We start from the raw sequence: 26,906 nt of genomic DNA on the forward strand, positions 1-26,906 counted from the left end.
AAGGGTCCCCTACCCACTGCTCTGCACGACCAGGATCTGCTGGTTCACCCCATTTCCCCGGAGCAGCTCACGCCTGGTGCACCAAGGAACAGACCTGATGCAGAGCAGGAAGCAAACTTACTTGCACCAAATAATATGATTTCCAATCAAAACCAACATGTTCAGTGGAAGGAATGTACCTTAAGTATTTCTTGATGATTTTCAGATGCATACAGTCTGCCATCCCGAACAATGTCCTCTATTAGCTCTTGGTAATCCTCTGTGGGGAATGCACAAGAGAGTAATTTGCAGCTTCACTTCACTTACATACTCAATATCTCCTGTGGTTACACATGGAAGCTCTGCCTCAGAAGAGCCAGTAGTACTTGGCTTTCATGTTAGCAGTAAGAAAATATTCTTAACACTTTTTATTATGAGAACAGTGTACTCTGCTGAGCTGCTCAGCATCAATCTGTCAAAAGCAAAGGAAATCATAAAGCACCCAAGAATGGAGTGCATGTGGTAACCAAGTGACCTGCCTTAAACCAACCGAACTGCAGAGACCCATCTGTACACACCCACAGCCTGCTATTGACTTCTTTCTACAGGAAGAAGGAATAAAAAGATTATGTAAGAGGATGCTGTCTTAAAACTCCTCTGGTCAATCATAACCTGAAATTCTTCAAAGGAGAGGTCTCCCCTGAAAAATTACTTTTCCACCACTAGTGAAACTCTGCAGACCACAGCAGGGATGGCTCCCTCACAATTAATCCAGTGTGAGCAGAACATACAATATCACTTCACTTATGCTGAAGTGCAAATCCTCAGCTCCAGTTTCACACCTCATGATTCTGACAAGGGTGAGGTGAAAATCTTTCCCCTCAAGCCTCTTTTCAATATGGGTATTTTGCTACCTGATTCTAGGCCACAAATGGTAGCAGGAACACCATAAAACACAGGTACTTGGGCTCTACCTAATTCCTTGCTGGGGCCACCCAAAGATGGAAAGGCACAGAAGTGCATAAAACTTAGATTCTGTCTCTGAGCTCTGTAATTTGCAGGCCAGAGCCCAGAACTCCAGATTTTTGTTTGGAAGACATGGTGGCACTTAAAAGACTGCAGTGCACTGCAGAATTCCTTAGATTAGGTTTAAATGGACCAGCTCCTGGAAGCAGCTCCTAGGGACACCTCTGGGCTGCCCTGCTGCTTAGGGAGGAGAACTCTGCACTGCTGCAGCTGCACCAGCCCACATCAGCCCAGCTGCTCACTCCCACTCACCATCATAGGTTACATAAGGGACTTGGAATCCTTTGGCACTGTTCCCTTCATTGGACTTGAACTGGATCCAGAGTTTCTTGGACCTGGAGGTGAAGGCTATGGGGCGCTCGTAGGTCTGGCAGGTCTCGTACGTGGTCACCGAGTTGGAAGAAGCTTTCAAAGCAAAAGCACAACAGGCAGTTGTGGGACAATGCTTCCTACTAAAGCTCTTTTCTCTCTTAGCACCAGAAAAATGCTTGCTAGTGTTAAGAAAACTCCTCAAAATGTGGCAGGCCATCAGTGGATGGCAGGCCATCAATGAGGGACTTCTTGGTGAGGGAATAGTTTCCTTTTTCCTAAAATAACAGTCTACTGTTTGAAGGACATGCCTACACTAGAAACTGAGGTTGTTTATCCACACATCAGGCACCTGTAAGGATTAGCAAGCATTTCCTCTCTCCTAACCCAGGCTAGAACTGCTTAGCATAATGCATGACTGGTTAGCTTGAACCACCTACCCCTCCTTAACAATATTTCTCTCAGTTCACTGACACATCATGGCCTTGTACCCTCTGAATTTCACTGAAAACTATGGGACAGCATTGCCAAATAGGACTTCTTCATTTGCCATTAAAGAAATTTCTGCTCTTAAAGAGATGCCAGGCAGACTACTTTGAGTTTCTGCAAACAGCAATGCCTGTGTTTCACCCTGTGTTTCCCCCTGAGCTGTGCCCTGATGGGTGTTCAGACTCACAGCTTTTTCTCATCACCAGGTAGTCTCCACACTCGTCTTCGATGGGCAGGAATATTTCTGGGACCACGATCAGGATGCGGCGCTTGGGCGGAGGGTTGATGCTCCAAGTGCACTCGGTGTTTGCAGGGTAGTCCCCAGGATAGTTGGGTGATTCAATGTACCCAGTGTAATCTCCCAGCTCCCCTCCACACTGCCTGTCTGGAAAAGGAACACACAATGCAGGACAAGGCAAAGAGAGGCCACCCTGCAGCCCTCCTGCAGTCACATCAGCTGCATGGGGGGCAGACACACATTTCCCTTTTTGCATCTGCTGCAGGTACAGCTCTCCTTGCCAGCCTCTCACATCCCTGGGTGCATGTGTTTTCATGTGTCTCTGTGTGTGTAGGCACTTCAGAGCCGGTTCTGAGCAGTCACCTCTCTGCCCTCCATTCTCCCTCTTTAATTTCCCCTCAGCTACCATAAATCCAGAGCAGTGGCTCCCTTGGTAATGGACTCTTTCAAAGGTTGTTATTAGCAAGAAATGGTTACTAGAGCTATTAAGTTCTGTGAGCCAGCTTCCATTCCTCTTAATAGGAGGGAACAAATCAAGGTGCTGAGGACACAAAGTCTGCTGTATCAAGAGAGAAAAGATTCAATAGGAAGACCCCAAGCAACGCAGCACCAACTGGCAAAACACAGTCATCCCTTACCTTGACAAGGCTGATGGGACCAGTCTGCAGAAATGGTGTCTCACAGACCTCAGTGAGCCATGTGGGGTGAGATGCAGGCAGCAAAAGAGGAGCAAGCTCTGCCTTCTCTCCCGCTCCCTGGAGCAAAGCTGAGTTTTGCCCTTAGGGCCACCCCAAACATTAATGACTCGGTCTTTTTATTTGTAAGAGAGCATCAAAAACATCTTGCTGCACTTACTTTTGCACTGTGTTATGTTTGTTGACCCATCAAAATCAGTAGTGGTGTTTCCAGGGCAGGCAATGCAGTAATTTTGTCCAAACTCAGGCTGGTATGTCCCAATTGCACAGCGAATACATCGGTGAGTTGAGGTGTTGTAAAAATGGCCAGGAGAACACTGAACTGGACAGTAATTAAATAATCATGGTTTTAAAGTGGCAGCAGCATACTAGAATATGCTTTTATACACTTGTGTAAGACCTAGTGTCATCTCAGAAACTGAAATGCCCTATTAGCAAACTGTGGGGGTAACAAAAAAGAAGTAATTACGCAAATTTTAGTTCATCAGATCATTCTGTGCAGGTTCAAATTTCCCAAATGAACACTGTAGAATGTTTCTGTGTGAAAGCAGCAATAAAACCACAGTAATAAACAATGAGGGAAACAAAACAACTTCAGTTTATCAGGTTATTTTGTGCAAGTTGCAAAGATCTACTAGCAGATGTAGTTTTCTATGCTGCACAGTCACTTTTTTTTTCCTATTAATTTTAAGCTCTGCTTACTCCCAAATAATTCTTGCTGAGTTTTGGAAGCCAGCTCAGCCAGGAGTCCTTCCCTACATGCTGCCCCAATCCAAATGCTTCAGATAAGCTCCAAATAGTTCTTGCATCTGTGATTCCACGTCTCATGTGGCCTCTTCCACATGCAAATTCCTGAGCTCTTCATTCCAGTTAATAGAAAGAATTCCTTTAATCTCCACTCCAATTTGAAAACTGAACCTCATTTATAGACTTGTTTTTGTTTATGTTAAATAAAACTGAAATCAGCTCCTCTTATCTTGATCCAGAGTTTTAACATCATTTTTTAGTACTTCAATTTCACAAAATTAAGTATGAAAAAGCAGTCTTTGTAGGTTCAGTGATTCCACACTGAAGGAAACTATTAGATATCACACTACTACCAGTAATATTAATTTTTCAATGATACTGCTAAATTCTTAAAATATGTTGTAATTCTCAGTAAACATAACTGAAATGAGATATCTCTTAATCCAAACCACTACCAAATGTTTGCATCAGGACCTTATTTCTACCCCTTATTTCTGCTCTGCAGCAGTAGATTTTCTGTAAAAGACTTTGTCCTCTTAGTGATTTATATAAGCAATTTTCTTTTACCCATGCTTTTGGTAACCAGTTTTAGAAAGAATTGAGGCTTTACTGAATTTCCTCACAGCCAGGCCAGGCCAGCCTGCTGTGAGAGTCCTGCAAGGACTGACCCTCAGAAGGAGAAAGAACTTTCTCTGAATGCCCCACCCGAGCAGCAGCATTTCCTTCTGCCCTGGATCAATGCGGTTCAGACAAACCCTGGCTCACCTTTGGTCTCGCAGTCCTGGAACAAGGCTGCCCCGCTGTGCCTGGTGGTGAGAGCTCCTCCGCAGGGAAAGCAGGACACCCTGCCAGCCTCGGGCTGGTATGTCCCCAGGGGACATGGCACACAGGGCTTGAAGCCATCGGGAGAATATTCACCAGGGGGGCACTGATCTACGAGAGGGAGAGCACACATTAGAGATGAAGGAGTGTTAGAGAGCCTGCACAGGACCCACAGCCCCACGGGGAAACTGCTCTGCTTTGGGGCAGCTGGAGCTGGGCTCCAGAAATGGATGCTGGCAACAGCTGGAGCTTCCCACCTCCAGTGTGCACTGTGACAGCCTTCAGGGCTAGGGAGCTCTTCTGGGAGCTGGGATGGATTTCACACCTTGTTGCAAGGCCACACTGGACACTCAGCCTGTCCAGGGCTCTCTGCTCCTCTGGACAGTGCAATGATGTAGTGATTATCTCCTCATTCTAGCTAGAGAGCTCTTGAACTCCTTCCAAATGAAATAATTTAGTATTGAACCTAAGATGCCAAAAACATACTTCCAGATTTCTGTTCAATCTTATTATTGAACATTCATATCTTGTGACCCATTAGTATTATTAATTGAGTGAAAACCTCAAGTGCAACAAGTAATTGTGCAAATTCAGTAAACCAAACATTATGCCTCAAAGACTTTTAAAGCAGAAATACTCTTGTCATTCCTCTGATAATCTTGAGTAATAATTATCTGTGCACTGAGCTGCCGTGTTCTGTATGGTGCACAGACAGCATTAACCCAATCTGATTTTCCTTCATCACACACCTCAGTATTATCCAGCAAGCCCAGCAATATTCATGACTATCTTTGAGAAGTTCTGATTTTCAAACTCTTCACAAAAGAACTGGCTTCAGTGCCAGTATTTAATAATTACCCTGCTCTGGAAAGGCACAAAACACTGTTGCAGTTGTTCAGCTGTGCTGAAAAATTCTGTCCTTTTAAGACCTGTTACGATAATAAACTGTTAGTTTTAGTTTACAGCTCCAATAAATCACTCGGTGAATAGCTGTTTTGTTAGGAAGTTAAATTGGCCTTGGCTTCATTTCAGGATGTATGAATAACAACAAGCAGGGCATTAACTACCGGTCATGATCAATGATGAAGAGTTTTGTTTGTGGCTGATACACCGGGAGGAATCGCTGAGTGCTCCTCCTTGGCTTAAAAATAAAATGCAGCAGGTTAAGCAGTGCTCTGTGGCTTATCAATGAGAGCTTGTGAGCAAGTCTGAGCTCCTGGTTCTAACTTTTTCCACCACATATCACTTCTGCCCTCATAAGGACACACATTCATTTGCTCCCACACTTTTCAAGCCTTTCTCCATTTTATAAACATTCCTACAGAACACCCATCTCTGTACAATTTGTGCACTTCCACAAACATGAATGAATTCAGGCTTTCATTGCGGCACTCCTAATAAGGTAAGGAAAGAGCACTATTTACAATTCCACCACAAGGAAAGACAATTCAGGGTTAGGAAAGGTGATCCTGAGAAGTGCCTACTGACTTCAGAAACCTGGAAGAAATGGAAAGACCTGAGCAAATCTCCTTCCCTCATACAATTCCATAGCTCTATGGCAAATCAATGCTCTGAGTGGCCTGGCTAGAAGACAGCTGCTCTCTGCTCTCTCTCCTTAGCTTGTCTTTTCCATTCATTTTATCACATGCCAAGTTTGGGGTGGTTTGGGGTTTTTTAGGTTGGTTTTGGTTTTGTTTTTTTTTTGCATTTGGGAGCAGGGGTGTGTCTGCTCTGTGTTTTGAACAGAAACACTGACCCTACAAATTCAGGCTTAAAACTGTACTTCAGGTTTCCTAAACTTGCTCAGAGTCCAGCAGAACAGTAGGACATCCATCAGAGCCCACAGGAATCCTGCCCCGGGCAGGAATCAAACCCACAACTTATGTGTAAATGCTGCATTTGAGAACTTATCCCATCAGATCTCTCTCGACAGCTTTGCCATCTGCATCTTACTTGTCTTGAAACCACATGTTGTGAAAATTGTGGAGCTCCCTGAGGAATACAACTGAGTTAATCTAAATCTTCTTGGGTTATTTAGCAAAGTGCCTATTTTTTGAAAATTTGCCTTGTGGAAGTAAACTTAAAAAAACCTCCTCAGACATCACTGAGATCCTCCATCTGGGCCAAAGGAGAACTTTTCCATTAAATCTGAACCATTTGAGTCAAGTATTTCCTTCTGCTTTTCCTAAGAGGTGGCAACAACAGTAAGAAAAAAGGCTGTCTAGCTACCACCACTGCAAGTGGGTGTTCAAAGCCAGCTGAAAAAAGCTCTGACTTCTGAGACACACCAAACACTTCAGGCTTTGATTGATCCTCTGTGCATTTGAGAAAAGAGGTCAGTACACCCACATACGGATTTTGCTATTTACAATTTAACAACTACTCAATATTCAAGGCAAATATTAGAATTTCTCCATGCTATGTCCAAGTTTTAATGCCTCAAACTCACGAATATTTCTGTTTCTTCACATGACTACATCAAATCAAGCTTTTCACAGTGGTACAAGTGTCCAGACAGTTCAATCCATAAACACATTCCCTGAAACTGCTCCCAGTTCCTCCTCATCTTCCACCTAGAAATGTTTCCCTCATCCAGCCCCACTGGAGCACAGAGCTGGGGGAGTGAGGAAAGGCTGTTTAGAAGCTCACAGCAGTCACAGGGGCCCAATTTAGCATAACAAATAAGACTTAGTGTTAGATTCAATTATAGTAACATTAATAATAGGGGTGTTATTTCAACACAGAAACCATCCAAACTCTATAGGACTGTGCATAAAATTAGGATGAACCTTCTCTTAAAAAGAAGCCCAACAAAATTAACAAAAAACAAAAATCCACAAGAAACACCTCTACAAAGTTAAACTTCTCCAGATTTTTGCTTAAAGAAAACAAGTACAGAAGTTTGTGAGCTTCACTTCTCAAAATTAGAAACTGCATGTTCCCACTTGCCATGTGGGAAATACCCAGTCAAAACCAGATCTGAAGATTTGCAAATAATGACATTAAATCACAATTCCACTGGCTGGCTTTGCTCTTTTTTTCCAGAAACTTGATTGTTTTTTCTCCAAATGAACAAAAGAACCAATTGCCTCTAGTAGACTTCATTTCTGCAGCCACTGTCTTTGTTTATCTTCAATGCCCATTAAAAACCTGGTCCTGAGTCTCATGCAGCTGTTTTAAAGGGGAAAAAAAAAATGAAAGCTTTCTGATGCAAAAACAAGAAGAAAAGGGGGTGGGGGGGAAGAGAGGGGCCCACAGGGAACCAGGATTAACAGTTACAAAGACATTTAAAGGCTCTTCCCCTCTTTTCAGCACATTAGCCTTTGAGCATTTGCTCCTATAGACAAACGCTGTAGTATCTCAGGGGCTGAGAAGGTGAACCTCATAAAGGAGGTCATGATCCACCAATTCACCATTTTCTTAAGAATGATGCCTTGACTTTATAAGGAAAATCACCAACAAGTGATGCAAATTGATTCTGAAGCGGCATCCTTTAAGTTATTGTGTTTGAGCAGGTCACACATTTAGGTCACATGAGATGGTTTCGCATTCGAAGGATTTATGTCTTGAGTCTATGATTTTCAGGGCAAGCAGGTTAGCAGGAAAACAGCACCCTTTTCCCCCATTTGATAAATTCATTCCTTCTTCTTGGATTTTCACAAAATTGTAAAAAAAAAAAAAACCAAAAAACCAACAGTTGTGCAACACAACTATTAATTATAACGACTGCAAAGGCAGGCAGCACTTTGCTTTTCCTTTTAGCTGTCTCTCTGATACTTTTATAATGCCAATATCAAACCACACACAAACCTCTGAGACGTGGTTCATCATTTCGGATGAAATGCAATTATCTTCTCAGCTGAGGGGACAAAGCTGCTGAATGCTGAGCAACAAAATGCACTGACACCTCCTACACTGAATGATGAAGCTGCTCATCATTTCCATCCTGTGCCAGTGCTGCTCATCCCTGCTGCTCATCTCTGAGGTGACAGCCCTTTGGGGAAACCCACTTGCAACTAGTGTGGAGCAAAGATATGCTGTCATACCCTTTTTTGCATCCATTTCAGGAAATGGTAATTCTCAGTGCCTCCTTCCACCTGTGACAGTATTGGTGTTGCCAAAACAAAAACAAAAACAAAAAACCCACAAAACAAACAAACAAACAAAAATAGAACAGGCAAGGTGTGCTTTTGACACCATGGGATGTGATCAAGGTATGACAAAGTTTTAAGCAATGGAAGAGCAGAAAAATTGCTGGTTGTTCGAACTTATTTTTCTTTCAATACAGAGGTTTCTGGTAAATCACTTTCTGAAAAGGAACTGGTAGTATTTAAACAGTTGGTCTTTGGCTGTTAAACCTCTCTGAAGTCAAGCTCATACTGGAGAAGGAGCACTTGTAGCCAGGCTAGTGAGTGAGAATGCATTCTCCCCAGGACAAATCTCCTCTCAAGGCAGCATGCAGCATTTCCAGCATGCTCAGAGGGTTCACACACAGACTTGATGCACTGACACTCCAAAATGGATCTTTGTTACCTTAAGATCTGCTTCAAGGCAGAAAAATCACACTTCTGCTAGGAGAATCCAGTTCTCTGGGAAGGCTGATCAAAGTTCCATTTTGCTACATGCATTTCATGGGATATCCATGGTTATAGACCTATCACTGGTTGCTCCTTGGAAGCCACATTCAGGACGTCATGGGATTAACCAACACGAGCCATCATAGGGCTCATCATAGATACAGAACTCACACATAACAAGGTAGAAAAATGCAACATTTGGGCCTCTAAAGCACCAGAAAATCCCAAATAGAACTGTACAATGAACAGCAAAAGTTGAAATAAACCACACTACCCCTTGCAATCACCAGTGAATGCCCTTTTACCACCAGTAGCTGTTTAAAGAACAGCAGGAACACAAGTGCAAGCATCCAGCATATTAACAATGATAAAATACCCTGGAAACCACATGCAATTTGATCCTGGTGTCTTTCTAATGCTTTTCTTCTGCACTGTGCCCCACTCAAGACCATAAGAGTTAAGACAGGAAAATCAGGGATAGAACTACCTTACCAGAAATGTGAAACCAAAGAAATTTATCTTGCTGCTGCAATTGCAGGCCAGTTACCCAGCACAAAAATTGTCAGAGCAGGAATTTGACTCTTCCTCTGACACTGCTCAAATATAAGTAATGTTTCAGACAGTGCTGTGCCAGGGGAATTCTACAAGAGGACCAAAACTACAAGAGGAACAAATACTCCAAGTATTTGAAAACAATGAGCTAAAATCTGCACTTTACTCAGTAACTGCATCAAAGAAGACTTGGAAGTCCCTTTGACTTGCTTTGTTCCCTCACTGCTTCCTACTCCTCTGGCCAGACCGAGCAAAAGTCCTTTGCTGTCCAGAGGCCACATCCACCACCTGCCCTGAATCCATCTCCTGGCCAGTATCTCCTGCTGTGCAGCCACTTTCTCCCCAGAACCACCAGCATGTCTAGGTAAGCAGACCCCAATCCTGTCCAGAAGCAGCTCTGCAAAACAATCAGATCAAAACAAAGGAACAAAAACCAAAAGTCCCTCTCCCACACAGATGCCTGAACTAGCTTCTTGCCTTTCTTCACACCATTCCCACTCTATTCTCCTCTCCCCAGCCTGTTTCTTAGCTTCTTCTGCCTGGCAGCCCAAGCAGCAGCAGCAGCAGCAGCCCCCAGTCCCACCTTAGCCATTCACCCTGGGACAATCAGCTTTTCCAGGGAAATGAGGCGTTCCTAACAACGCTGTACTTTTATGTCCTCTCAGCAACTGGGAGCTGGCTGCCCAGCTCCCAGCAGCCTGACAAGTGGTGTAGGGAGGTGTCAAAGATGCTAATTTTCTGTACATTTAATGAAAAGAAGCAGGGGAACAAGTGCAAGGAGAGAGCCCTTAACATCAGTGTAAGGGAAAGGCTGCAGTGTGAGTTTCACCTCCTGTTTGTTCCCAGGGAATCTCCACAAGGATTTGGTCTGAGTGACTCAGCTGAAGAAAGGAAGGTTCATTGAGTCATTGCACCTTGTTAGGCATGAGCAAATCAAACCTGAAGGCATGAGACACACAGAGTCATTCCAGTGCTCACAGCAGCACCTGTTAGAGTGTCCAGAACAAACTGAGGCACCAATTCAGCAACAGAAGAGGCCTGACTTGTACAAATTGTTCTTCAAAACCTTTGTCTTCATATGCTCAGTGGCTCTGCTTTAACCATGGGCAGGCTGATTGTGCTCACCCCACCAAAGAGCTTTCTGGACAGGCATCGCCCAAAATTCCCTTTTCTCTCTGAACTAGCACAGAAATGCCATGTATGCTTCTCATTTGTGCTGTGACATTAAACTGATTCTGCAGCTATCCAAAAAAATTGTGTTTCTTTTCTGTTCCAATTTCTAATTGTAATTTACATTGCCTTCTCCACCTGCAACATTTTCAGCTTGCTCATTGCTGTTTTTTCCAGATGAAATCACAAATATCTTCAGAGTCATACTGTGCTCTGTACTATTGGAATGACAGATTTTTTTCAAAGCCTTCCTCTAGCATCCAACAAAATAGCTTGAAAATACCCTTGTAAACTCATCTTGGTGAACTTTCCAAAATTTTTCAGATTTATTGCAGTGTTCCAAGAAGAAAAAAAAAGAACTCTTAGAGCTTTTTCCGAGATTTCCTGAGTAATTCCCTGCTTGCTTGCACAGATGTTTTAAAGCATTTGTCTGTTCTACGAACCCAACTTTTTCTAGAGTTAGCAAAACCGGATTGGAAAATCTATTCTTAGGCCAAATGCTGCTGCTGGAAGACATACTAATTCACTGTGACAAGCATTTTAAAGGCTTGCTGATTCACAATCCACCTACATGCTGCCTACCCCGTGCAGCCTGAATTGGCTGTCATGGTTGTTAGGCCTCTGTTAGGATGTAACATCTGACCCCTCTCCTTAACTTTTGTGCTTTGGAAGCACTTACCATGGGCTGCATTATGGCGGTGCCCTCCAGTGCTATGATAATTAAGACTTTTCTCAGTGATGGCCCATAAAATCTTCATGAATTTATAACTCTGTCATGAAGATTCCCTGGGACTCTGAGCTTAATCAGCAAAGTGAGCGTGACTGTATCAAATTCTGAGCAGCCTTTTCCTTGGGATGAGGGAAAGGTGAGCTGTGCACAAGATCAGGAACACAGCATTACTAAATCATTACTAAATTACTAAAGCATACTAAACGTAGTCTTAAAAGTAACATTGGTGATGTCAAGGCCATTGGTGCCTGATGTTATTCCCAGGATTTCTGCCTTTGAGCTTATTGCAGGCTGTGCATCAGCTGTAGTGCAGTGCAGTGAGCCTTTGCTCTACCCTGTAACACTTCAATACATTCACAGGGAGAATTTCAGCAGTACCTCCACTTCTGCACACCCAGCCCTGCTCTCTCCTGGACAGGTGAACCCCGACCCCTCCGAGCTCCAGAACCGAGCAAAGCAGTGGAACACACGAGGTGCTCCATCATGCCCACCTCCCTCCCGACTCACCACATCTGACCCCCGGCTGCAGCTGTCCCACTCCACAGGCCTGCTGTGGCTCTGAGGGCCGGGGAGCCTTCCTGGCCACCTCGTGGTCGGTGCCCGAGAGGCGGATGCGGAACTGGTCCCTGCTGACCGTCTTGCGCAGGGTGCGGATGGTTTTCCGGAACCGCTTCTCCGTCTTCTTGCGGGCACAGCGTACGTCGCACGTGTCTGAAAAGCACCAGGGGTGAAGGGGGTGCCCTGAGTGACTCTGCACAAATCCCACCCAATTCCAATCACCAACCAGCTCAAATCACTGAGATAGCCACTTCTGGGAACAAGTGTGGAATCCTTAAGGAGAAATACACTGGGCAGCTCTTTGATCTTTGAAGCTATCCCCATGCCTCACTCTTTCTGGAGCAGTGAAATAATGTTCAAAACAGGAGATACTTTTTATCATCATTTCGCATACAGGCAGAAGTGAAAAATACAGAAATTAAGGAGCAAATGGCAAGAAGCTTCAAAGCGCACCTGGAATTATTTTCCAACCAACCTGTCACCTCCTTCTGGCTCGTTTCAAGCTCAAAGTCCGCAGTGATAAAAATCTCTCTGGTCGCTGCCAGTCTACTGAGGGCTCCAGGAACTCTCTTGCCAGAGCTGCATGTTAGGTTTACATAGTGGAAGCTCTCCATTACTGAATATTGTCTCTCTGCATGAACAAAATCAAAGGAAGCAAAAGCTTGGCCAGGTCTGTTCTTGAACGTTCACTGGTGGGTCATCATGAAGAGTTAAAGAGGAGCAAACCATCAGGGCCAGTGAAAGAACAGTTTGGCCAGGCTCTCACCTGGTGCACCCTCACACAGAGTCATGACCATTCTCATGGCTTCAATGAGGAAATAAGGTTTAGGTAAAGGAAACATCCAGAATAAGCTCTGGTTCTGGAGTACATAACTTGTCACTGAGCATTCAGCGCAGTTCCTCACCGCTACTCTGCTAAGGACAAACAGTCAGACACACTGATTCATCATATTGTTTAATGACTCCTTTCCCCATTTTTTTTTTCTGTTTTTGTTTTTTTTTTTAAAGTAGTCCTCCTCATTTTCTGCTGACTTTGTAAATTCCCAGCCTATTCTTTCTGCTTTGGAGCAGATGGAAAAGCTGACCCCACTGCATCCATCTGGGGTTGCTGAAGTATGAAAGGAAGACAAGGGACAAGAGGAATAACCCTATGACAATAGAGTCAGCATAAAGGTCGGGAGATTTTTCAATGATGCACCAGACAGCAAGGAGCAGGTGAGAAAGGAAAGAAGAGAAAGATAAAAAGAGGAAGAAAAGGAAGGAATCAAACTGACAAAAAGAATGGTTGATTTTACTGAGAATTTATCAGCAGTATTACAAACAAAAAAATTATAAGGGCTTTCCTAGCAAGACTGAGGATGCCACAAGGAAGTCCTGGGATCTGAAATAACTGTTGCAAGGGTCATGGCCAAGCAGGAAGAAGTGAAGAACAGAAAGCCTTCAGTCCTCTATGCTTTGCTTGTGGTGTACTTCATACCTGGAAAGCACTTAACCCCTGAGCTTTGGCTCTAACCTGCTTACCTGCATTTTTGTATCCATACCTGGTATCATCTGCTCCAGACCTTCTTGAAACATCTCAGTCTTTTTCAAACTACATTTTCCTTCATTTAATTTAAAGGTTACGCTTATCTTGATGGCTGAAGCATCTTCAGGAAGAAACAATGAAACACATTATTTTTTAAAATGGAGTAGAAAATTGAGATAGCCCTAATGTACACCACAATGATGACAATAAAAAATATGCTGATATGAAGTGATCATCACAGAAAGCCTAATGAGATGCCAGAAGCCTCCTGCTGTGAAGTTGGTTCACAACTGGAATTAGAATGATGGGTAGTACATTTTATTAGGGGGGGAAAAAAAAAGAAAGAGAAAGGAGATCAAGACCAGATCTACTATTGAGTGAAATAAGGGTGAGATGAAATCAAAGGAGATACTTCAAATAATTTCAGAAAGTAGTTTTTATGTCTATGGTTGTAAATGCCTCTAAACTTTACAGTCCAATAGCTAAACCTAAACACGTTGTGTGTTGCCAACATTGTCCAGGTGTGGATGACTAAAAGGAGACATAACTCCTGGTAAAAGTGTTTATTTCACTACTGATCTTTTTCTTTATTTTTAAGTCTCAGTTTGAATGATGCTGATGAAGCAGCATAAGGGGAAATTTCTGCAGCACTCATAAACTACAATCATGAGGAAGAGGAAGAAAAAGAGCAATAGATTATAAGGGGGGGGGGGGGGGGAAGTCAAGAGAAATACCTTTGTTTCACAGTTATCAATGAAAATAAATCAAACTATGTAACAGTAAATGTGGTGATTACCCAGCCAGCTGGAAGCATTTGCACTTTGCTGCTTTTTCTTAAGCTGAGAGGACCTGCCACAGGTGAGGGTGTAGGCATCTTGTGTTCCTAACAGACAGACAGACAGTAAAGACACAGGCACAGTGCACACACTGAGGACTCCTGCAGCATAAAACACATTTTAAATTCGTTGACTGGCATCAACACACAATGTTGTTCATACAATACTCCACATTAGAGCTTGTCTCTTCCTAAGCCATTCAAAGGATTCAGGAAAAGAGCATCAGTGCCATAAGCAGCACTGAGTCCTGTGGGATGGAGGGGCTGTGTGGGCAAAATCCCAGACCCCACGCAGGGCTGGAATGCCTTTGCCCCATTCACCAGTGCCTCTCAGGGCCAATTAAGGAATGGCCCAGGGAGCACAGAGAATTCTACCCTGTCCTCCCCAGCTTCAAAAAGAAACTTGTTGTGAGAAGGGAATCTGAGGGTAGAGTGGTTATAAAAGACAAGGAAAGAGGGGCTTTCCTGGACACTGCCAGGGATATAGCCCTCTATTATCTGCAGTGAAAGAGGAAAGATCTCTTGTTTATTGACTGCTTCTTGGGGCTTTCCTGACAGGGAGGAGTTCAGCCTCCCTTTTACTCTGTACAGAATCATGTGCTCAGTTCTGCCAGCTCTGACTTACCAGAGAACACCTGCACATCTGGAGAGCAGCTCAAAAAGCATCTGTCACTCCCACCACTCTTAATGCAGTGCAGCAACACCTTGGGTGACACATTATCAGACAAGGGATCTTTTGTCTCTAAATAGGATAAAACAAACACTCACAGGATTAAAACATCCACCTTCACCCTACCAATAAATCAGCATGCAGCTGCTTTTGTAGCCAGGACCTGAGAGCACCCATGCAATTAATATGCTGCTTAGACAGAAAATTCAAGCCAAATAAAATCACTGGAAGACCACACCACAAAAGTAACTTCCTTTATCATGAGCAAGCCTTCTCATGCAGAGGAACAAAAGGAAATAGAAGAACGATCTAGATAAAAGCACAGGAAAGAAAGCATCAAAATCCCTCAAAGTATCTCCTGTTTTTGGGGTTGGTTTGCTGTTTGTTTTTATGAGTTTCAACATCACTACCATCATGCCTTGCTAAAAATTAAAGCAGAATACCAGGAACAATGACTCATACCACTTAACTGGACAGACCATCAAATTTGACTGTAACCACACGGCCCACCAGACACATCAGGAGCAGAAATGTATTTATTAGACACCTTACCAACACAGTCCTTTTTATTCCAGTGTAGCTTGTAGTTAGACTGACACAGGCATTCATAATCTCCCAGTGTGTTCACACACAGCTGCTGGCAGCCACCATTGTTGATGCTACATTCATTAATATCTGCAGAGGAAAGGTAAAGATGCCTTTAAAAAGTTGCTCTTCCCAAAGTTATGCACTCCAACTCCACTGGGTAAATGTGGACACAAATACTGCTCAGTAGGGTCTTGAAGAGACTTCAGGGATGCTACCTGGACACCCACCTTGAATCATTTTGTCTTCATGCAAATCCCTGGATAAATGTAAAAGCAGACCAAATACTGGTGGCTCATAATTAAACAATATCCAGCCTCAGCAATATGACAACAAATCAACTCTAAGAAAAGCAGATCAAGTCAAATCTGTGTTGCACTGTGTCTGGTTAATTAAAATTTCTAATTTTAAATTATAACAGAGAACAGGGCAGGATTCACACTGACCAATCCTCCAAAGTGTTCTGATAGATGCAACTACTTGGAACACTTTGGCTCTGTGGGCAAACACCACCATTGTGTCCCCCTTGCCTCTTTTGGCCAATTATCCAATTTTGGAGCCTTGTCCTGCTCAGGAAATGCCAACAGGAGGAGAAATTACTGCCAACACAGCACATGCTGCCTCTGGTGCACCCTTGCATGCTGCTGCAGAATGCACCATTGAGCAGTGCTGCATGCAGGGGTCAGCACTGGGGCCAATGCAATTTATCCTCTTCATTAAACCTGCATGGTGGGACAAGGGTTCACCCACAGCAAGGTCACAGATGAGACAAAACTGGGAGGAGTGGCTGATGCACCAGATGGTTGTGCCACTATTCAGAGGGACCTTGACTGCCTGCAGAAATGGGTCAATAGGAATCTCATGAATTTCAACAAAGGGAAATGCAAAGGTCTCTGTCTTTGCTGCTCAGATCCACCCTGAGGAGGGCTTCCCTTCTCTCCCAGGGCTTTATGGCAATTGCACATAAACCCAGAAAGCTGCCATCAGGAAACCTGATCAAAGTCCCATGAAGTTTGTGCATCTGAAGGTACCTGCTTCCACACACACTTATTCAATGCTACCAAGTTCTTGTCACTGCTGTCCCCAGACCAGACACCCTCTAAGTGACAATTTGTTAGAAAACACTGTGAAACACAGTACAAAACCAATCTGATTTGCGGGAAAAATGTGCTTTTAACAGAACTGAGACAGCAAGGGTAGGAATGAGCAGCAGAGGAATAATGGAGAAAGAAGGCAACACCTTAAACTGGTTCTGCTGTCTAAAATGCCACAAATCTTTGGTTTTCATTGAGCTTTTCTTAGGATTCCAGCCTCTTATCTCCAGCACTTACTGACTTCTCCCACAGAGGTCAGAAGGTGTATTCTGAGTGTCCTATCAGCTCTGACCAGCCTGTGATTGCCAGTCAATGAGGGACTTCCTGTGGTATGAGGATTAATTATCTTCTGCAAAGGGGTATGACAAGAAAAGGCAAATTAGCAGCCAACAGCAAAATTACAGCTCCTTTTCCTCACTGGTACCCAAAAGAAATTGAATTAATGCAGAGAAATTAAACAGAAGTTGTCTTTTACTAAGTAGAGCACATGACAGTGCTATTCCTTATCCAGGTAAGTTCCCATGTTCATTAGGACAAAACAGTGATGTTGTAGCTCTGTAATCTTATTTTCAGAAGTTCTAGAGGCAGAGGGTAGAACAGATGGGCACACAGGGATTTCTGAATTGTTATCTCCAACTGTGCTCATTCTGCCTCAGAAATAACCAGGTCTTACTCAGAATTTAGTAAACTTTGGACTCAGTAAGGTCTTGCCTAAAGCTTTTATAAAACAAGCTTGATTCCATTTAGTGTCCCAGTTATTCATGTTTCCTCATGTTAATTCTGGGAATTTGTCAAATGTTGAGCTTCTATGAACAACTTTTTCTTTCCTTGTAGGAAAGACATAAAAATTTAAGAATATTAATCTTGGCCAGTGTAAAGTGGCACTGCATCAGCTAAATTCCAACCTACATCACATGAGGATCTGACAGGTGCACCTGCAGAACTGTAATTTTCAGAGTCATTCAGAGCTTCCTGTTCAAGTCCTACTCCACCGAATTTTCACTGAAGTCAATGACTCTTCTGCATGTGCAAACTGTATTGAATTATGGACTTCAGATCCAAGCACAAAACCCATCACTTTGTCCTAATAGTTACAGTTCCCTTTTGCATGCAGGGTGTAAAGGCAAAATCACTTGAGCAAAGACAGGAATAAGCAGGATCAGTTTCCCCTTTTCCTTTCCTCATTATCACGGCAAGGGGTAAAATTTACTCCGTAGGACACCTGGGTCTGCCTTAGTTTGTGTCCTGCAGGGACAGGGGGAGGCTGCCCCTGTCCTAGGGGCTGTGCTGTGTCTGTGACTGACCTCCACAGTGGGTGAAGCCATAGAGGGCATATCCCTTGTTGCAGGAGCACTGGAAGGTGCCGGGGTGGTTGATGCACGTGTGGTCGCACGCCCGCTCGAAGGAGCACTCGTCGATGTCTGCAGGGGACAAAGGGGGCATCAGCACCTCCCAGGCTTCCCAGGGAGGAGCCAGCAGCTGCAGGCATGTGCAGATCTATGGCAGCTAAGCAGATTCTTTCAAAGCACATCGTGTAACATAATGAAATGACAGTTTTTAAAAGAATGCTCTGTTTGCCGAACAAGCTTTTCCTTGGCAAGCTCAAAAACTGCTGTTACATTTTTACAATTATGTTTAAATCCAATTATTTCTCTTCCATGGGAGAAAAAAGCTGCTGACAAAACTCTTATTTCATTAGGATTACTCTACATAGAAATTAAGTCTATGAAGGAAAGCATTGCCTTTGTTTTTTCCTCCCTAAATGAAGTTCTGTATGAATACACAGCGCCTGATTTAGGTCTGCTGAAAATCACTGTGCTCTCTGAGAATGAACATCCATTATACCATCAAAAGTACCTAAAATTTCTGTGCTAGTACATTTTTTTTCATGCCTGGTAAGAATGTTGCAAGACACAAAAAAAGTTCACATCAACTTCACTAGCACTTTTCATCAGTCTTTTTTCTTGGCCTTTAGCATGCAGCATGATGTCACTTTTGAAACAGTCTAGGGAAAGCAACAGAAGTAACAGGAGCAAAAGGGAGATGCAAGTCTTTAAGATACATTCATAAACAGATTTCATTTAAGTAAAACCCCAACTATCTCAAAAATCAGGTGTTTATCCAGTAAGTTTTTTCCATCTAAATAGTTGTCCTTCTTTGCCTGTTTATAAAGGATAAGAATGCACCAAAAACCCAGGTGAAAATTACTTTCTCTTGGTCAGTTCAGTTTTCTGAAATTCACCTTTAATGTCATCTGGTTACCTAGGAAATCACATAATTCACCATTTGGCTGACTGAATTGACATTGTTTCATCCTGTTGCTTTTCCACAACCACAGACCATTTTGATCTTCACATTTTTTTGTGCATTTAAGCAGCTTAAATAGAATTGCTAAATCTATATGTACAAACCACTTAGAGCAAAGGAAATATGCTTTGTAGGTCTCCCAGGAAAAAATCCATGTCATCCTCAAAAGTAAATGCTCTGTGATGTTTTAGGGAACAGAGATTCCACTCTGTCTACAGACCTATAATTTCATAGATCACATTATATCTTTTTCCTTTAATAATGAGCTCATGGCAACTAAATATCCTATTAAGAAATAATAGTTTCACTGCAATGGTGAATCAGTCAGAAAGATGGAGAGAGAGACATTGCCTAATTTTCCCTGTAAATTATTTTAAGATCATCAAGGTGGGGGAAAGCATTAGCCTCATAGAGAGCTTGTTAATATGATGCTGTCTCTGTCCCTTCCAGATAATACCTCACTGCACCATTAAACTTATCTCCTACAATAGCATCAAGCCAACTGGATTAACTCAACAGCTGTTTCAGAAGAAAAAAATCCAAACTAAGGAATGGAAATTATTCTGGAGTCCATTATCACTTCATCATGGTAGTAGATGTCCAAGCCACGCTGATTTGTCCTACTTTTGTCGTACCATTGTCTCTCCAGTGCACATACCTTGACAGGACTTCTCATCTGTTAATAATTTAAATCCTTTTCTGCAGCTGCAATCAAAACTGCCAACAGTGTTTTTACAGAAATGATCACAGCCTCCATTATTGGACTGGCATTCATCAATATCTGTAACAAAAAAAATAAAAAGGCTTCAGCAAATTAACACAGAGCTTCAGCACTCAACCTACTCCCACTGCCAGATTCAGAAAATAGTCACGTCCAGTCAGTTGGAGGAGCCCAGAAATAAAATCTAGTTGAGACTCCCACAAATTAAGGAAGAAAGGAAGATCAGATCCAACTCTTAAGAATGATCCAGCCCATTCAGCCCCAGGACAGTGTTATTTGCTCTCATTTAATGTATTCCTGCCAGTTGCATTTAGGTAATGCATTCATAAAAGACCATTCCCTAAGTTATGTTTGGAAACACTTTGGCTCCAAGGCTCTCTAAGAGGTTTTAGTATTTTAAACATTCTCTCCGTTTCCTTTCTGTAAGCCCTGCAGAAATCTCAGGCAGAGACTTCCTGAACTACCCTGTCCTTTTCATGGCAACATTAGAATGAGGCCTTTATCTAATATTAATTGACTCAGGCCTGGGGATTTCATCATTTTTACTTAGCAGAACAGCCTTAACATCTAATTACTGGAAAAGCAATATAATATACAACCTAAGCGTGCCTTTGCTGCTTGCCAGAGCTCTCATTAGAGCTGCTTGGAGCAGTGCATATTTATAAAACACATCCCTGTTTACACACTGGTATATTTACTCACCAAGTCTCCTGATGCCCAGCCAGGCTGGGGCTGGGTACCTGTGAGCCCCCCCACACCTGCCAGCCTCAGCCAGTGCTGACCTCTGCTGCCAACAGAGCTGGTTTAGCTCTCCCAGATCTGACCTCTGGAAAACGAGGCACGGGAGGTGGAGGTGAAGAGCAGGAGGGCAGAGAAGAAGAGATTCTCTGCACGTGATGTGAAGGAAACCTCAGCCTCTACCCCCGTGCAATCCCTCCTGCGGTCAGACTGCACACGGCGGCTTTCCTCTGGGCACTGGGCTGCCTCTGTTTGGAGGTGTGTATCTTACAGGACCTGGGAGCACCCAGCAGGAATATAAAGCCCACCTTTGCACGTCTTGCCATCGAACTGGAGTGTGAACCCCACGGGGCAGCTGCAGTGCACTCCGGTGGAGGTGTCCTTACAGGTGCGGTCGCAGCCGCCGTTGTTCACCGCGCACGTCTCTGGCAACGAGACAGAGTTCAGGTTCCCCAGGGAAATCACAGTGGCACCAAGAAACATCATGGGACACAAGGCACAGTCCCAACACATTGCTTTTCAAACATCCAGCCCAGAACACACAAACAACTGCTAAATACATGTGTTGGCATAATCCCTGCCTCAGCTGCTTCCAGGCTTTTTGTGGGAACTCTACAAACCAAAACTCTGCCTTCTGGGTATTCCATTTGTGTCTGAAACACAAATCCCTGCTGCTTGGTGATGAATCTGTTACTGCCAGTCAAGTTTCCCTATGCCCACAGTGAATTTTGGCTGATCCCCTGAGACACCTGGTCACACTCAGCACTACTAAATGAGTTTTCTTGAATCCCTCCCAACTCATCTTCCCTACTACCTGTGCTCCCAGTCATGGTGGGTAACATCCTCATGAGCATCCCCTCAGCCTGGGAGCCCAGGTGCCATTCCAACCAAAGTTTGTTCCTCTAACTTACTAATTCTCCTTACTTACTAACTATCCTTAACAAACTTCCTGCTATGCAAACCATGCCTGAATCTCACCAAACCTTGCTAGTGAGCACTCCTAAAACACAGTCCTTCACATCCAACCAAACAGAAATAACTCACTCTTTTTTGAATTCATCCTCTTGTAATCAGTCTAACCACCTTAATCAGTCTAACTGGCTGGACAAATACAATTTTACATGTATTGATTGAGAGAGCTGCAAAGAACGCTTTTTTATGTCTGCTTTTTGAAATTTACTTTCTAGCTCTGTATCCTCATTTTCTGCAGCATCAAGCATATGCTACTTATTGTCAAATTTTGAGAGCTTTACTGGTTTATTCCTTTCCAGTCTCTCATCTCACATGCAGTATTGGCAGGCTATGTCCAACCTCCAAGGGAAGACAGAGTGCATCTTCTTTCTTCCTCTGTCATTCTTTTTGAAAATAAGGCTATTCATTACATGTCTGAACACTAGGGAATAATATTACTTCCTGAAGAGAGAGTGGATTCATCAGTCAGAATTCAGCCCAGAGCTGAAGGTTACCATGAAAAACCAAAAAAGCCCCACACTAATTCTTCAGTCTAAAAGGTTTCAACAGGCAGCAGAATTATTTTGCATCAGCACTTTTACCCATAAGCAAGCGTCGCTTCACTCTCTTGTCCACATCAGCTGCTGCTGTGGTGTTTCCCTCAGAAACTTCAACAGCAGCTTCTTCCCTCTCTGTAAGGAACATGAAAAAAGCAAGTGAGTAAAGGTGCCCTGGCTCATCTGACATCCAACACACACAAACAGCTCCATCACACACTGAATCAGGGACAGTCAGAACTGACCAGGCAGAAATAAGTTATTTTTAAAGAGCAAGTAGTAATAAAAATCATGAAGACCCTTCAGTCAAAACCATGAGAATGTTTTGCTTTTGTGGCTTCCTTACAAGTCATGTTTGCTTCAGTATCCTTAACAAAACAAAAGATGTGCTACAGATGTAGTGAACAGCAGCAAGATGAAAGAGCTGACTGAGCTGCTCTGTTAGGAGTGCGCTGTCATCATCCATCGTGGGCTAATTACAACAGCCAGCCAGTCATTCCTCAGCATTTGATTTCAATCAACAGACAACAAACTCTTCCAGAGACTGCAAGAGTTTATAAATCTTAAGTGCTTTCTTTACTGGATAACTGCCTTCCCAAAACTACACATCAATTGATTTCAGTGTCCCAGTTTTTAGAGACTTACTCCTGGCTCACACTACTGAAGAAACTGAACCCAAGACATCCCAGAGGGAAGGAAGCCTGCTTTGGTTAGTAACAGGCCTCCTGTTTCAGGGGGACCAGTGATAATTACAGGTTGCAATAGTATTAGGTAGCTACTTAAATAGGGAAGCATAACTTGCCTGGACCCAACCAACTCACCCATGCACTATCAGGTTCCTTAACTTTGAACTCCTTGACATTTTCTAGCCATACCATTGTGAGGAGCACTAATCTTGCCCACACAGCACCACCACACCCCCCTGGAGCTGGCCATCCCCAGAAAAGCCCTTCCCTGCAGTGCATACTGACCCAGGCAGGTTTTGCCATCCACGTGCATGACGTACTTGGGGTGGCAGCCACAGACGGGCCCGTGCTCAGCATCGTCACACGTGTGCTGGCAGCCCCCGTTGCCGTGGTTGCATGTCACTGGGGAGAAAACACATGGCACTCTCACTTCCAGCACCTCTGAGGGACACTGTGCAACCCCACTGCCACCTGAGCATCCAATGCACCCCTGTCCTGAAGGGCTCTGTGGCAGTGAGACACTGCACAGATGTCTCATGGAGCTGAACTTGCAGGTGTTATGAGTGACGGCACAACTCCCGAACTACAGACACTACAGCAATCAACAGACCTGTGTGACAGCGTCCAGAAAAGACATCAATTCTGGTTCAGTTCAAACACACACAGCTCAGGTGTGTCATGTTAGCTAAAACACACCAAGGCCCATCTGACTGCAAACAGAACGCTATTTGTTCACTTTGGGAACCATAAGCACATGCAGAATGTTGCCTACAAATGCAGCTCCTCTGGTTCTTGGACAGCTCAAATCCCGGTCGGCATTCACAGGCAACTCCTCCTTTGGGTGTTTCTCTGCAGATGTGGGCACAGCCATGGTCTTTGTTCATGCAGCTCATGCCTTCTGTAAAACAGGAAAGGCACCAGAGCATCAGCACCCTCAGCAGCTCTGTGTGCAGGCAACAAGGTCACTTCAACACACACACACAGACTAAGTCTCTAGCTCTGGGAAGACTCTGCAGGGCTGGGACAAGAAGTTTCAGCTTACAGAGAGGAAAGGCAGCGAGTCCGGTCCTGCAAAGTCACTGGCCCCAAGGTTTCTCCTTCTGTGATCTTTTCTGTGCCTGTTCTTTGACTGCAAGGTCAAAGAGCAACATCCACAGATTTGTACAGCACCTGCATACTCATCCAATGCTCTCAGTTGATCCTTTTAGGTGTTCATAAAACCTCCTCATTTCTTTTACAAAAGGGGCAATGTCCAAGTCTAAAATGAAGTTCTTATTTCTCTGCCTATAAGAGCAGCCAGCAGACATGGGAATGTTTAGAACAGCAATCACAAGGGTCATCCCAATTTCAATTCCTGGCTTACAAAGCAGATTCCCAGAGTCATAACCTATCTCAGCAGTGACCAAGTGATGAGTCCTAGCTCAGAGCAGGCCAATGTGCAGATTGCACACATGCTGTACATTAATTTTCGTTATTGTTAACCATTTTGTTTTCAATTTTTTTTTCTGATTTCAGGACACACCACCCAAGATAACTTCACTGGGTATTATCACAGTGTTGTGTATTTCTGCACACCTTCCCAGTTAGACAGAATTTAGTGCCAGTGTCTGCTTTAACCAAATGAAGAACCAGTGTGACACTGATGACTGGATTTCTTTTGCTACACCTCCTGTCATTTTTATCTCTGCCAGCTCGTGCACAGCAGTCAATTGCCAGAGTGTTTGTCCTAGCCTTTGCAAAAAATATTAAGTCAATTAAACAGGGAGGAATAATTTCTAAAATTATTGCCAGAGCTTCTTTCCCCTTGCTCCATGGCTCAGTGCAATCAGTGTCTTTGCCATTTGCAAGAAGGTGGTACAGCCTGCACACACACAACACAAAAACACCCAGCAGCTGGCTGAGTTACCCAATGGGATCCACAGACCAAATTAAACAAATAGGTGTGCTTTTAACAGAATACTACTGGGTTTTGTATGGAATCCTCTACAGTGCTACAAAACCAGGAAAGAGAAGACATCTGAATGCTCTCCTGGGGTATACAGAGAGCACACCTTTACCATCAAATTCTCTGCCTGGGCACATTTGGCTTCAAAAGGACAAGTTACACCAAAATGCTCTTTCTTCTGAGTGAGAACATTTCATTTATGAAGACCAAGTGGAACATGGTTTGGCTGCAAGGGCTCATCCCACACCATCCCAGTGAACTTCTCTGGAGCTGAGCAGAGGCACAATCAGGAGCAGAAGAGCAAGGGTGACCATGCTGCAGCAAAGGGACTGCCAGTTCCACACCGTGTATATTTTTTAAACTTACACAGCCCTTTTTTCAGCCTTACTACTAAGTGAAGCAAACCCACTGCATTGTGAGGCAGAGGTCACCATTATTCCACTCCACTTCAATTAGGTCCTTTTTCCACACTGCTATTCTCACCCCCTGGAGCACCAGCTACAGGACCCTTTCTCTATTAAGACAGCTTTAAGCAACAAAAGAATGGACATTGCAGAGCCCAGATTATTCTGCTCTACTGGCTTTTTGATTCCTTTCCCACAGTGAGGGCTCTCCACAAGTCCAGCAAGACAATGAGGCTTCAAATCCTGCAGCACACAGGCACAGCCCAAGGAGCCCACAGGAAAGCTGTCACCCATTATTGTGTCAGTCAAGGAAGGAGACAACCCATGAGGCCACAAATTAGCCTCATTAGCTCTGGTGTTTTTGTGAAAGTTCTGCTCTTAAGCATGCAGCATGGTTTGGTCTGTTAGCTCGGAGGGGTTAGAGAGCATTAAGAGAATTAGCAGCTTAGTTTCTGTCAACAAAGTTATTCTTTTGTCTCTATTGAGCTACCAAAGGGGAAACTGCTCAAGCAGGTACTTTGGTAAAGTTCACTGGCACCAAACAAATGGTTTATATGCTCCATTTGGGATTGCTCCATTCTGAGTGAGCAGACTTCAATCAGGTCTCCACAGAAAGCTCAAACTGTGCTTTCCAGACCAGGATGCATTTTAATAACAAGGTATCCATTGTGGAACAAGGTACTCCACCAAACCCACCAAAATCTGGCTGACCTGAAAGGCAGTTTCATAGAGGATACCCACATCCACACATTCCAGCATTTACTTTGGGACTGCTCTTGTTTCCAAAGCTGGTAGATCTCTCTCAGCCCAGTTTTACAAGGTTGTATTAAAGAGATCTCTGTAAAGCCATAAATGCTGTGTGGGTGCAAACTCCTGGGTGCACACAAAGTCTCCTAGGTCACATTGTTCCAGTGCTGTTGCAATGGCAGACTGTGGTCCAGAAACAAACCCTAACCAAATTTTGGTCAAATCTCCCCACACACTTCCCAGACACACAATTTCTCCTGTAGGAGACCCTGCCCTACAGACCCACAAATATCTGGGGATGGATGGCTCTGGATTGTCCCACTCAGCCAGGAGAGGTGACTCCAGTGCGTTGGTGGTTGAGCAGACCCTGAGCCAGGTGAGACCTTTCTGACAACAGGACCTTCTTGAAGTTACCCAGCAAACCTGAGATCTGAGCACTCCTGTCACTGGCAAAACACAGGCAAAAAAAGCCAGCAGTATTTCCCTATCAGGTCACACCAAATTAATCTCTTACATGTATGATCTGGGTTTAAATTTTTGTATTTTTTTTTTGCACAGAAGGTGTCAGGACAACATTCCCAATCTGCTAAGAGCATTAAGGCTCCATTTAGGGCAGGCTCAAGCAGGCATTCTGTAGGACAGAGAGAGAGGATGCAATGGTACAAAGAGCTATCAGACATTCTGAGAGAATAGAAAAATGGTGAGGAGCATCAGCACAGCCAGCAGAGCAGGACACCCCAGGAATGCTTTAGTCTTTCACCACAGTTTTTACATCCTTGCGTTAAGGCAACTTTTCCCCAAAAGCTCTCCAGCTCTCCCTGTTCCCTGCAGCCAAGGCTCCAGGAGGGACAGCTGGGATGGTGCCCTGTGTGTGAGTTCACACAGGATTCCAACGTGGCTTTCATCCCACAGATCCCCTCCATTCCCCCAGTCCAGACCAACCAGCAGAGCTATGACTGTGAGATACCACAAGGGAGAGCAGCACGATTTGCCATCCAGAGCAACAGCAGCCACAAAGATGCACCAGGTATTTACTCACAAAAAAAATTCTCTTTTCCCTCAAGTTTTTGTGTTCCCTAATATGGAGCAAGTGGAACCCAGAAATGAGATGCACCAGCATGGCTGCCCTGCCAGCTGCTTTAACAGCCTCCCTGGGTAATTCCTTCTCCCACACAGATGAAGAGCAGCCCATTCCAGCAGGAAAACAAGGATAAAAAATAGGACTGTGCACAGCTTCCCAGGACACCTT

The 26,906-nt window shown here is 43.9% G+C and overlaps 1 protein-coding gene across 2 annotated transcripts in view; it reads right to left on the reverse strand.

Annotated features, from left to right (window-relative positions):
* SCUBE2 (signal peptide, CUB domain and EGF like domain containing 2) overlaps positions 1-26,906 on the reverse strand; it is a 39,594-nt gene that overhangs the window by 4,460 nt on the left and 8,228 nt on the right. The window contains exons 5-21 of one of the 2 annotated variants that reach the window (XM_071427946.1): positions 23,334-23,459; positions 22,847-22,963; positions 21,921-22,010; positions 20,676-20,792; positions 19,567-19,689; positions 17,906-18,022; positions 15,475-15,597; positions 14,878-14,994; positions 14,214-14,300; positions 13,434-13,538; positions 12,368-12,523; positions 11,842-12,045; positions 4,249-4,416; positions 2,897-3,058; positions 1,991-2,188; positions 1,258-1,410; positions 180-259 (exon numbers count right to left, since the gene is read on the reverse strand). In XM_071427946.1, the coding sequence (XP_071284047.1) occupies positions 180-259; positions 1,258-1,410; positions 1,991-2,188; positions 2,897-3,058; positions 4,249-4,416; positions 11,842-12,045; positions 12,368-12,523; positions 13,434-13,538; positions 14,214-14,300; positions 14,878-14,994; positions 15,475-15,597; positions 17,906-18,022; positions 19,567-19,689; positions 20,676-20,792; positions 21,921-22,010; positions 22,847-22,963; positions 23,334-23,459 (2,243 nt within the window). The remainder of the gene's footprint in view (positions 1-179; positions 260-1,257; positions 1,411-1,990; positions 2,189-2,896; positions 3,059-4,248; positions 4,417-11,841; positions 12,046-12,367; positions 12,524-13,433; positions 13,539-14,213; positions 14,301-14,877; positions 14,995-15,474; positions 15,598-17,905; positions 18,023-19,566; positions 19,690-20,675; positions 20,793-21,920; positions 22,011-22,846; positions 22,964-23,333; positions 23,460-26,906) is intronic. The other variant, XM_071427945.1, reaches the window with a different exon arrangement.

Source organism: Agelaius tricolor, unplaced genomic scaffold, assembly GCF_023055355.1.
Source record: "Agelaius tricolor isolate 1412-34295 unplaced genomic scaffold, bAgeTri1.0.p SCAF_5, whole genome shotgun sequence".
In the NCBI taxonomy this organism is placed as follows: Eukaryota; Metazoa; Chordata; class Aves; order Passeriformes; family Icteridae; genus Agelaius; species Agelaius tricolor.